At 32.2% G+C, this 13,005-nt stretch overlaps 1 protein-coding gene across 19 annotated transcripts in view; it reads right to left on the minus strand.

Moving 5' to 3' along the window:
* Positions 1 to 13,005, minus strand: part of LOC139493299 (synaptotagmin-7-like) — a 151,160-nt gene that overhangs the window by 55,759 nt on the left and 82,396 nt on the right. For 9 of the 19 annotated variants that reach the window (XM_071281561.1, XM_071281560.1, XM_071281559.1 and 6 more), the window contains one exon: positions 8,877 to 8,900. The exons of the other annotated variants lie outside the window; for them this stretch is intronic. In XM_071281561.1, the coding sequence (XP_071137662.1) occupies positions 8,877 to 8,900 (24 nt within the window). The remainder of the gene's footprint in view (positions 1 to 8,876; positions 8,901 to 13,005) is intronic. 19 annotated transcript variants of the gene reach the window in all.

Consider the following 13,005-nt stretch of genomic DNA (forward strand, 5'->3'; position numbering starts at 1 on the left):
TTACTGTCAAAGCAAACAATCCAATTTTACCCATTGATTTATAAGTATCTTACAAAAAGAGGCGTGTTGATAAAGACATTTATTGTTAAAGTCTGTCCTGCACAACTCATTAGCAGTTTGAAGTCTTCATTAATATTATGTATTTTCCCCAACTCCCACATGCAGGACATGTAACAGGATATTAGAATGTAGTTATCATCATGTTTACCTGTACTCATTATAAAACAAAAAAAGAAGTCAAATGCCAGAGTTCCTTTATTATACATCAAGTCTTTTAATTTCGAATTATTAAAATTTCAATCTATTAAATATTAAGTTAAATAATCCAATTCCTGGTGAGAAGATTTTTAAAATCAAATTATTCCAAAACGTGTACTTTGTTGTGTTCAATTCATATTTCTAATTGGTTTTTGAGCACCTATCTACATATTGTTGGAAACAACAAATTGATTTTAAATGATTGCAGCACTTTGATAAACATTATAAACTGTAAACTGTAGACAGATATATGTCTCATATTTTTGTAACTTTGATAGCATAATGCAAATCTTGAAATAATAGAATTGCAATTTCTAAATAAAAGAATAAAGTTCCAAAGTCCCCCACATTGCACATTATTTCATATTCCAAGGGCAATAACTAAATTAAGTCATTGTTAAAGTCTGTCCTGCACAACTCATTAGCAGTTTGAAGTTTTAAACGACTTCAATAATGGACCAGTAACTAAGCTACATTGATAATATGGCATTTGCTCAGTGTCTCAGACTTATTAGTTGTGTATACCCGGTAGATGTATATTATACTGCGACTACTGTTTACCTAACACCAAATTTTGAAGTAAAAAGTTAAAAAACACATAAAGCCACATCCCCTAACACTTATAAGATCAATGGACTGTAACAGGCAATTTCCAAATTTTTAAATACTTTCAAATTGACCAATGAAAAATGATAAATTTCCTGAACCTGAGATCTTAACAGCACATGGTATGGACAGAAGGGAGCTAACTCTACAGTATGGATCTTGCTCAATTTTGGCGACATATCATTGCATTGCAAGCAAGTAATCTGTGTGATTATTGTATATATCTGATGCATCTATCTGTCCTGCATGATCATTACTAAATGACTTAGTTGTAAAATTGCAATCAGTGTCTTATAGACTCCCAAACAACAGAAGCTACTAATGTTCAGTCATAGAAACAGATGTGCTGATAGCTCAATATCTAAATTAATCATTGTGACAATAAAATCCTCCTGGTTCAACTTCTCATAAGTCAAGCAAAAAACCCAAGAGTGGAATCTGCCTTTACAATATCTGTAATAATTACTTAATAAAAGCCATGATTGATATAAGTTAGTACTACAAACCTTGTATTGATATTGCTTAGGGATGACCATACTACAATACAATGCTAATATATCAATGAACTCACAATTACCAAAAGCTAATATTAGGAAACACAAAAATTGATTTCTCTTATTTGTGTAACATTTTATTATGAAATCTTCACTTTCCTCTCAATAAACGTTATTTACAACCTCTATTCACTGAGAAATTGATACTTAACCACTGGACAAAAACTTATCAAGATCCAATATCCTCCGAGTGTGATAACTTAATTCTCAGGAAATAAACTGTAACTGATAACAAAACCATAATACCAAATAATTAGTAATTTTATATATTATATCATATCACTTATTACAATTATTTTCCCACTTTATGAATCCTATTACATTCTGAGATATAATAAAAACTAGAGGCTCTAAAGAGCCTGTGTCGCTCACCTTGGTATATGTGAATATTAAACAAAGGAAGCAGATGGATTCATGATAAAATTGTGTTTAGGTGATGGTGATGTGTTTGTACATCTTACTTTACTGAACATTCTTGCTCCTTACAATTATCTCAATCTATAATGGTCTTGGCCCAGTAGTTTCAGTGGAAAATGTTTTATGAAAATTGTTAAAAATTGACTATAAAGGACAATAACTCCTTAGGGGGTCAACTGACCATTTCCGTCATGTTGACTTATTTGTAATTCTTACTTAGCTGAACATTATTGCTGTTTACAGTTTATCTTTATCTATAATAATATTCAAGATAATAACCAAAAACAGCAAAATTTCCTTAAAATTACATATTCAGGGGCAGCAACCCAACAAGGGGTTGTCTGATTCATCTGAAAATTTCAGGGCAGATAGATCTTGACCTGATAAACAATTTTACCCATGTCAGATTTGCTCTAAATGCTTTGGTTTTTGAGTTATCAGCCAAAAACTGCATTTTACCCCTATGTTCTATTTTTAGCCATGGTGGCCATCTTGGTTGGTTGGTCGGGGCACCGGACACATTTTTTAAACTAGATACCAAATGATGATTATGGCCAAGTTTGGTTAAATTTGGCCCAGTAGTTTCAGAGGAGAAGATTTTTCTAAAAGATTACTAAGATTTACGAAAAATGGTTAAAAATTGACTATAAAGGGCAACAACTCCTAAAGTGGTCAACTGACCATTTTGGTCATGTTGACTTATTTGTAGATCTTACTTTGCTGAACATTATTGCTGTTTACAGTTTATCTCTATCTATAATAATATCCAAGATATGGCGGCCATCTTGGTTGATTGGGCAGGGCACCGGACACATTTTTTAAAGTGGATACCCCAATGATGATTGTGGCCAAGTTTGGTTAAATTTGGCCCAGTAGTTTCAGAGGAGAAGATTTTTGTAAAAGTTAACAACGCCGGACGACGACAGACGCCGGACGCCGGACGCAAAGTGATGGGAAAAGCTCACTTTGCCCTTCGGGCCAGGTGAGTTAAAAAAAGAAATAACACTCTAAATTCTCTCTCTTTTACAATAATTAATACTTTTTTGGTATCCAATGTTTGAAACAGATTTACCAAAAAAACATAGCATTGAGTTTAACATTCACAGACAACATCTAGCCTTGCAGTCATAAATATAATGAATTTGTTGTTTCAAGCACAAATTATGTTCTTTGTCTGAGTACTGAGTAAAGTGTTCTTTACCAAGGGTCCACTGTTAACCATTCACAGGTGTTATAAACATCATGTTAACAGATATATGTAAAAGTAGCCCTAATCCCTGACAAAAATTGTTCTTTTGATGTCTATGTTTTAATTAAACTAATTACCAATTAATGTATATGCAGAACTGAAACCATTTTAATTGCATTAAAACTATAGGATAAGTGCACTCCATAGTATACTTATCTTAAATTTCCAGAAAACCTGGGGCAGTACCTGTCTTCCAAACATCATTATTTCCTTACAAGACTTAAAACATTGGTGGAAAATTGGCATGTAGAAACATAGGCTCAATTCAGAATATAACTGGTTTCTAGGAATTTAAACTTTATAAGGTAAAATATTTAGAAAGCTGTGAAATTTGCACAACTTGGTTGAATAGATAAGGTTTTTCAATTTGTGTTCTGACACAATCAGTGAGAGTTGTCAGCTTTGCTTATTAAGCTCTAATAAGAGGACAGAGAATATATTCTACCAAGGTCTTTAAGATCAGTGCTGTTCAGTAGGCTCTGATAAGTTGTCAGAGAATGTATTCTACCAAAAGCTGTAAAATCAGTGTCTATAAATCAAAGCTGTTTGGTAAGCTATGATAAGAAGACAGAAAATGTGTGCTACCAACAGCTGTTAGATCAATGAGAGTTGTCAGTGCTGCTTGGTTAATAAGGCTCTGATAAGTTGTCAGAGAATGTATACTACCAAAAGCTGTTAGATCAGTAAGAGTTATCAGTGCTGCCTGGTTACTAAGGCTCTGATAAGTTGGCAGAGAATGTATACTACCAACAGCTGTTAGATTAGTGAGAGTTATCAGTGCTGCTTGGTTAATAAGGCTCTGATAAGTTGGCAGAGAATGTATACTACCAACAGCTGTTAGATTAGTGAGAGTTATCAGTGCTGCTTGGTTAATAAGGCTCTGATAAGTTGGCAGAGAATGTATACTACCAAAAGCTGTTAGATCAGTGAGAGTTATCAGTGCTGCTTGGTTAATAAGGCTCTGATAAGTTGGCAGAGAAAGTATACTACCAACAGCTGTTAGATTAGTGAGAGTTATCAGTGCTGCTTGGTTAATAAGGCTCTGATAAGTTGGCAGAGAATGTATACTACCAACAGCTGTTAGATTAGTGAGAGTTATCAGTGATGCTTGGTTACTTAAAGGCTCTGATAAGTTGGCAGAGAATGTATACTACCAAAAGCTGTTAGATCAGTGAGAGTTATCAGTGCTGCTTGGTTAATAAGGCTCTGATAAGTTGGCAGAGAAAGTATACTACCAACAGCTGTTAGATTAGTGAGAGTTATCAGTGCTGCTTGGTTAATAAGGCTCTGATAAGTTGGCAGAGAAAGTATACTACCAACAGCTGTTAGATTAGTGAGAGTTATCAGTGCTGCTTGGTTAATAAGGCTCTGATACTTTTAGTTGGCAGAGAATGTATACTACCAACAGCTGTTAGATCAATGAGAGTTGTCAGTTCTGCTTGGTTAATAAGGCTCTGATAAGTTGTCAGAGAATGTATACTACCAACAGCTGTTAAAGATCAGTGCCACTTATCAGTGTTGCTAAGAAGGCTCTGATTATAGTTGACAGAGAATGTATACTTCCAAGAGCTGAGTGAGTGTAAGATCAGTTAAAGTTATCAGTGCTGTTTTAGTAAGCTCTGATTATAGTAGACTACCAAAGGCTGTACGACCTGTGTTGTTCAGAAGCCTCTGGTCAGAGGAAAGATAATGTACACTACCAACAGTTGTAAGATCAGTGTTGTTCAGTAGGCTCTGATAAGTTAAGACAGATAGTGTATATTACCAAGAGCTGTAAGATCTGAGAGTTTGTAAACAGTGTTCTAAGTAGGCTCTGACAAAGAGCATGTCACTCATTCATCGTGAAAACTGATCAACTATGTTTTATGTTCACCAAATTTCCCCCAAATAAACTTAAGCACTCTTCAACATCGACAATAGGATGTAATTTTTTTGTATTCATACTTGGCAAAGATTGTCTACAATCAGACAAACACAATCTAATTTTCCTAGACCAACAAAAAATTGATCTTTCCATCTCTATATAATAAAAGATCAACTAATTTTTTATGTTGTATGTCCTGGAAATTCAATAAGACGTCCGTATCTAATAAGACCAGACGATTTGTTTGAGTTGTTTTGCAGTAAACAAAATTGATCATGTTTGTATTGTAGCAATCATGCATGCCTGTACATACAACAATGTTAAAACAAAAAGAAAAAGTGTCCAATACTCTTTCTCCAAGGATTATATCATGTTTCTATATCATCATTTTTGTTTGACTTAAATTTATTCTGTCTTACAGATTTAACCTTAAGTCCACAACCTTTACTTGTCTACGGAATTGTGTAGCTTTTCAAGTGTCAGGTCATTAGAGATAAGATAACAGTGTGACCATGTCATGACATTTTTACATTTATAGTATTATGCAATCTTTAAAGAACAGATAACTTAAATCTAGAATGTTTTCTTAACAAAAAAAATTAATGGTACCACTTTTACTCTATCAGATGAGTATTTGAAAAAACAATTCTATGCAGTGATGCTCAGAGGCCAAAATATTTGAAAATCCAAAACCTCCAAAAGTTGGATAAAACCAAAAAGGACTAAAACGATTGATAAATAAAAGTTTTCTAAACAATTACTTAATCTATCAGGCATTTTTTATAAAGGAGAACATGCCCAGTATAAGTCAGCTAACAATCAGTGAAGTAAAATGTACCAATGTTGCTTCAATTGTACAATTATAAAGTAGTCTAAGCTTTCTTTTAATTATTTGCTCATTACCAAGTTTTAGAGAATTTTAGTAAGCTTACAGCATACCTGGCAGTTTTACAATTCTCCATTTCATATCTAAGCACAAGGAACCTAATGCATTTCTTATACATGCCATAAAAGTATTTAAGGTAATATAATAAAGTTTTGGGTGTGTAACTATGTGCCTAAATGTATTTTTTACTCTTCTGCGATTGCCTGTTTTCATGTACTAAAACATATATAGTTGAGGATTTCAGGTGTCAGCATCAATACCTTAGATTTGAAAAATCTAAAATAAATGGCACAGGTCTATGACCCTGTGAGCTAATAAAAAAAACATTATTGAAATAAATAGAAATTTTTCAAAGCCTAGGATTTTTTATTTTAAAAAATATGATTTGAAAGAAAAGAAAACACTTAAAGGGAACATTTAAGGACATACTTCAACAATACCTTTCTTCATTTATTTATAGTTCCTGCCATTGACATTCACAAAGAGTCACCAGGACCTTGTTCTTTGATAGAGAGTAAAAATGTTAAAATCAATAGTTTCCTGAAGGAATTGTGCTTACAGTTAGTTGTTCCAAGGAGAGAATTTTCATGGGTTCATTTAAGCACAAAATCACTTTAGATATAGTTCAAATGTGCCCATTCCAAGGAATGAGAATATAAAGAACAAAGAAATCACTTATCTATAGACACAGAAAAGGATCTCAATGCATTGAAAACTTCTGTTTGAATCATGTTCTGACTACCAAACTATAAGGAGTATCACATTAAAAAAAAAATTAACACCATCATCACTGTGGCTTATTCATAATGTAAGTAGCAAGAGAAAATCGTGTTGCTTTATTTGAGATTATTCCTTGCAGGGAAAAAATGGTTTCTGTTATGCAGATTTATTCACACACAAAGGTGTTTCGGAATTTGATTGTTTTTTTCAACAACAGCCCAAACTGAGTCTGAGCCATATAATACAATATACAATTATGGCCCTCTGAGGAGTTGAATATCCCAAATTGTAAACCTGAGTAGGTAAGGGTTATTCCTTATGTGCTTCAGAGACCACTGACTGAGGTTTTAAAACTACTGAACCAGGAGCTACACAATTGGTAAAAATTAAAGTCATTCCTTTGGAAAGTTAAGGACCTGATCATGAATTATTAGATTGTTTCTGAATACTAGTGTCACAGATCACCATGGATAACAGACTAGTCTCTCCAAGCTAGTTGGCAATCCTAATGTTTGTTCTTTAATTGTGGCATCAACAAATCAATAAATGCCACTAATGGAACTTTGGCTTGAAACTAGAAAATGAGGGATAATTTCTGGAATTATGGATAGCTAGAAGTGGCGCTAATCACTCAAATTTAATACAGATCCCATAATATTCCAACTCCCTCCTTAGGTTTTAGTATTCCTGCATACCTTGACAATACTTACATCCTTCTTTCAACTCACAATTTTTGTTTACATTCATTCTATCTTAATTAAGACAATGATGGTTATGCATATGATGTGTAATGTAGTAATGACAGGTCCTCCAAGTGAATTTAAAATGCATTTATGTCATCAAACAAAGACTATATAGTTTAAATCTTTACATTAGCCTTGATCTTTCCAAAAGTATTATCAAGGTACTTAAACAATGGAAGTAAGCCATTCAAAAATCAAACAGTAAGCAAGATTTTTCTAGATACTGGAAACATTGTCAAATTATGATGTAGGGGAGATAAGTAATTCTTATAAAGGAAGAAGTAATCAACATTGGTTTAGAGTTGCTTCCCTTATGCCATTACTTGCAATTTAAAGTTAACATTTCTGTGGTAATCTACAAATATCATGCAAGCTCCTTCTAAACATTCAAAAGGAAACTGCACAAACTAATTACAACACAAATCTTATTTACATTAATTTATTGGAAAATGATTTAGATTTCATCATGTATGCATGTTTCCTTTTTACAGAGTGAGTAATTTAGGATTGAACTAGACTAAATATTTGTTGTTTACTTTTGACATAATCATCTTGAGGTTGATAAATTTGAAAGGGAGATAAAAAGCCAAGACATTTCTAACATTATAAAACTTCTGCAGTTCATTCAAAATGAATATTATCCAAAAGACAATACTTAGTATAAGCATCAAGTGTATAGAGCTGTCTCATTTGCAATCTTGACACCTTTATTTAAAGTCAGAGATTTATCAGCGTGACTAGCTTAACTTCCTTAACTGTTACACAGCAGGAAATAGTATATGAAGTTTACAAATAGCATATTAGAGAAAGTTCAATATACTTCTTTTTTTATTATTATTGAAGGATGATTTAGTCTAGTGACTCTTATTATTAGTCAATTATGTGCAAAAATGTCACATTACAAATTATTTATACCTTTAACATTTAGTGGAAAATTATATCATGTATATTGTAGTAGTTGAGAAAAGTTAGCAATAAATACCCTAAAGTCATGTGTAAAAAACATCATTGCAGACTAGAAAATTAACAATAAATACAAAATGCAGTTTTGGAGTTATGGTCAACAGGGATGGATGTGACATCATTATAAAACATGCTAAAATGACATATTTGAAGTTAGGGATAAAATTGAATGTTAACAACAACAATATCCCAAAAGATGTTTTACTAATACATGCACATATTTGAATGAGACATCTTATTGTTTTATGAAGGAAACATAAAGGGATGTGATATAATTGGCAAAAAGACATTTATACACCAAAATTCAAAGTACGAAGACGTATTAAAACTTTCAATAAAATGCTCAGACTTTTGGATTGAAAGCATATTTCAAATTATATGTAACATAACTGAAGGACGCCTCATATTTAAACCCAAATTGAAAGAAAATAAACTGAAAGCATTATTTTTTGTGAATAAAATGTGTGTTTAAGATGTATCCATTTGAACAAATGAAAGCCTCTGTGAGAGTTTTTGTATTGGAATGATTCTCCTTATATATAGCAATACCTTACTTAAATACTTGTTATCATGCTTTGTACAACATTTAAATGCAAGATACAACAGAAATAATTACCTGTCTAATAGACCATTGATAATACTGTCAAATAAAAATAAGCACAAATTAATTATCACTAAATATATTAAAAAAAAAAAAAAAAAAATAGGGAATAACTACATAGGAATGTCAAAGAATAAACAACTGACTAATTTGTCTATCTAAGCGTTATACGTTATGTCTGTATATTCTTAAAACATAAGGTATCAACTATTGTATAGTTAACCAATAATAAATCTGTAGATAAATAGCTAAACGTTTAATAAACTAGAGGCTTCCAAAGGCCTGAATTCCTAATCTAGTAATCATTTGCCATATAAGGATCAACTTCTTAAAACTGTTGACACAGATATATGTCTCGCCTTTTTTGTGATTTTAATAGTATAAAGCAAATTATGCGGAAATTAGAACACCCAATGTTTTAATATATCATCTAAGCAAAATTTGCAATAGTCCATGTCTCAGAGAAGAAAAATGAAAATGAAATGTGCAAATACTTATACAACTGGATACCATACTAATACCTTAATAATGGTTTACTTTTGCATATTGGGACTTGAAGAGTTGTCTCAGTCTCACTGGCACTCATACCACATCTTCTTATATCTATTATGTAAAATTGATATTCAGTGATGTTAATTTGTAAACTTGGATTTCAGATGTGCAACACTAAGGTGAAATTTGGTATATATAACCACAAGTTCAGTGATCTCTACCAGTTAATAAACTGTCAAAACAAAATGAATATAAACATGTGTCAGAGAAATCTCATGACATCTAGCTATCAAATGTGTTTTGTTCTCATGTTTGTCCTCATCTGAGGCATTACAGAAGAAACCAATAATGAATATAATGAAGTAAATTAAAAAGATTAAGTGATGGATGGGCCTCAGTCAATTAGAATTAGGATCAACCAAAGAAAAATATAAAACATTAAAAGATTTCCCTATTGCATTAAAACCTTGAAATTTCCACCAAGCAGAAACCTACATAAATGAAGTTAACAAAATCTTTTCACCTTTTCTAAATTCTATAGTCTGACTAAAATAAAGTTAATGAGACATACATAAAACGTTGTCCAGGACTTATACAATTAGGTACATTAAACATGTAACACGAAGTAATACAGAACTCCTTACCCTCTAGTGGCTCTCATTTCCTTCAATGAATAGGACCATATCTATCCTATCAGGAATAAAGCCACAATCATATATATCTCATCCAATATAGCAAAAAACACAGAAAACTATTGATGTTTAATACTGATTTATTTTTTCCTGTTGTACACAGACACCCACAAAATTATAACTCTGGCTTCAAGTAATCCCCTGACCATGGTTAGTGATATTGATGAGTGCAGGGCTAACTTCACATGCTAAATAATTGATTTGTAAATTTAACCTATTTTCCTGGGTGTCATATATTCATCAAGATATATCCCTGTTAATGTCATGATAAATATAGTATAGTACTTGCAATCTATCAGAGTAATAAGACAACATGCATCTCCATCTAACATTTAATTAAGCTGCTTAGATATTGTTATACTGTGTCAAACATAAAACAACAAGCTACAAATGATCTGTCCCTACATTAAATAATCTCAAAAGTTTAACTCAGAGTCTCTGCAGTCAGATTACCTGAATTAATCTTAATTGTGGGTTACCACATTAGATAAGCAGAGCATCCTGTTATTAAGCTCTAAAACTTAATTAGGTTATATCAGATGGGTTAAGATTTATCAGAAAACTAATGTGTAAATCTCCCACTCACATCCTATAAATAAAGACAAAGTTTCAGCATTCATTCTTTCCTTATGTCAAACTTATACTTTCATTATCTAGCTAGGATATGTAGTATTTTCATGAAAATCAATTAACTGAAATCAATTAGCCAAGGTGATTGAATTAAATTGTCAGTGCTTTGGAACAAAATTAGAACCTTTTTAAGAAAAATATATTGCTTGTTGGTTAAAACTTCAGCTATTTGTTCCTTGGTAATTACAGCGAGAAGCTTTTATGACAGACTTAAGATGCTATGGTTTGTTTCTAAGAATTCTTATCAAATATTCAGTAGCAAAATGGAAATTAAAGAAGAGTTTTGTAGACTTCCTGGTTAACCATAATGAGACTTTAATTTACCAAGCCAGTTAAATACAAAAATTGCTAATTTTGTTTTCCATTGCAAGTATATTTGCCTTTAATAAGGCATACAATGTTAACATAGAAAACATTTGTCCCCTGTTACTTAAATTGACATCCAAAACAGTTGTATTTTCGTGTATATTTTATCAATGTTCAAGATACTGTCATTTCTTGGGATGGCATGCCAAAACTTGAAATCTGTCAGAATCATGCAGTGTATGGGTATATACATATTACCTAGAGCAAAAGATTAACAACTTTAAAACTGATGCCTACAGAAGGCACAGTATGTTTACCAAAGACTTTATCCTGAAGTCTTGACATACAATTATTCTAATTGCTGTGACATTTTGTAAATTAGCCAGTCTTGAATCAAATTACATGCATGTTTCAGTAAAATTAGGTACAAAGGACAGATGGTTCAGACAATGTTAAGGGAAAAGTCAGTGCAGACTTTAATCATATTACGACATAGAAATAAAGGTCTTCTGACTCTACTGATCTATTGCTAATGTCAACTGTCTGACTAAGTATATAACAATTACTATACCATACAAATAATAGAACAAGAAAGAATTAAAGCCATTCAGATAATATACATCAGACAATAGAAGTCAGACAACCAGGACAATTTACAGATAGTCATTTTGATTTTTCTATTAAGTACCCCCCTGAGACCAATTACATAGTCCAGACTTTCCACTTGTTTCACTACAGATTCAACTTTAATTTGTGTTTTCTGTCTAACCATAGATGTAATGGGTATTACATCTATGGTCTAACATATATACAATTGTTAGGAGTAATAACATACTAACATACTCTGTCTATAGTCTTTCAGGGGCGTAGCAGCTGGTACGGCAGGTACGGCACTCGCCGTACCAATAATGTTCGTTGGTACGGCATGCCGTACCTAAAATTTATATAAAAAATATAAAAAAATAAGGATTTTCAAAGGAAATAAAGAAAATAAAGATTTTACAAAAAAACAAATCATGATAGAAAGGTCCATGTACAACTCATAGCAATACAGGGTATACATTCATGAGCAAAGTTCGAAAACTCGTATACATAGTATATACGATAACGAATAATTGCCCTGTATTAATCAAAGTACGGATTTTTTTTTACTTACAAAAGATATTAATTGACCATGCATATGGTCATGAACAGTCATAGTACTATCAATAGCATGTTACTGCCTTCTACAATTGTTCTGGTTTAAACACAAATGGCATGGAAGAATCAAAGTTAGAACTCTCAAATGGAGAAATAAACGTTGTGCGGCAAGCATGGAATTTTGTGCGACTGACATAAAAGATTAAAGTTTATCAAGCTATAAAACCAGTTTTAGTCCAGCATTTTCTACTTTAGAAAATACCTGTACCAAGTCAGGAATATGAAAGTTGTTATTCATTCGTTTGATGTGTTTGAGCTCTTGACTTTACCATTTGACAACGGTATTTTCGTTTTGAATGCTCCTGGGCGGGGTTCGGTATTTTTGCTATTTTATTTTTTGCAACAAAAATATTGTCAGTTACTCTGTATGCATGCACCATAAAGTTTAAGTAATCATGACTAAAATATAAACGAGTTGTCCCAATTTTAGTGCGTGTCGATCTATCCGCTACAGAGACAAATAAACGATCTGCACATTGTTAAAATGCACATTCTGCTTCTAGGCACCAAGACGATCGGAATATAATCCAACTTCAACAACACCATACAGTAACACATTTTTACTGTTTTATCAATAGTCATGTTTTGGTAATATCTATTTGGCGTGGCTCGGTACTTATACATCCCGCCATTGTGAATGTGTGATATCATTTGTGCTAAGGTAAATTTTTGTGATCGCGTCTTTCATATTTGCTAATTTGCATTGTATATATGGCTTTTTGTTTTCCTTCAAGATTTTAAGAAGTGTTTGCAAAGAATGTTGCATTTTGAACAAAACATACGAAAAAAACTGAATGCGATTTTCTCTTGTAATTTAACACATT

The sequence above is a fragment of the Mytilus edulis genome, chromosome 10, assembly GCF_963676685.1.
Source record: "Mytilus edulis chromosome 10, xbMytEdul2.2, whole genome shotgun sequence".
Taxonomy (NCBI): domain Eukaryota; kingdom Metazoa; phylum Mollusca; class Bivalvia; order Mytilida; family Mytilidae; genus Mytilus; species Mytilus edulis.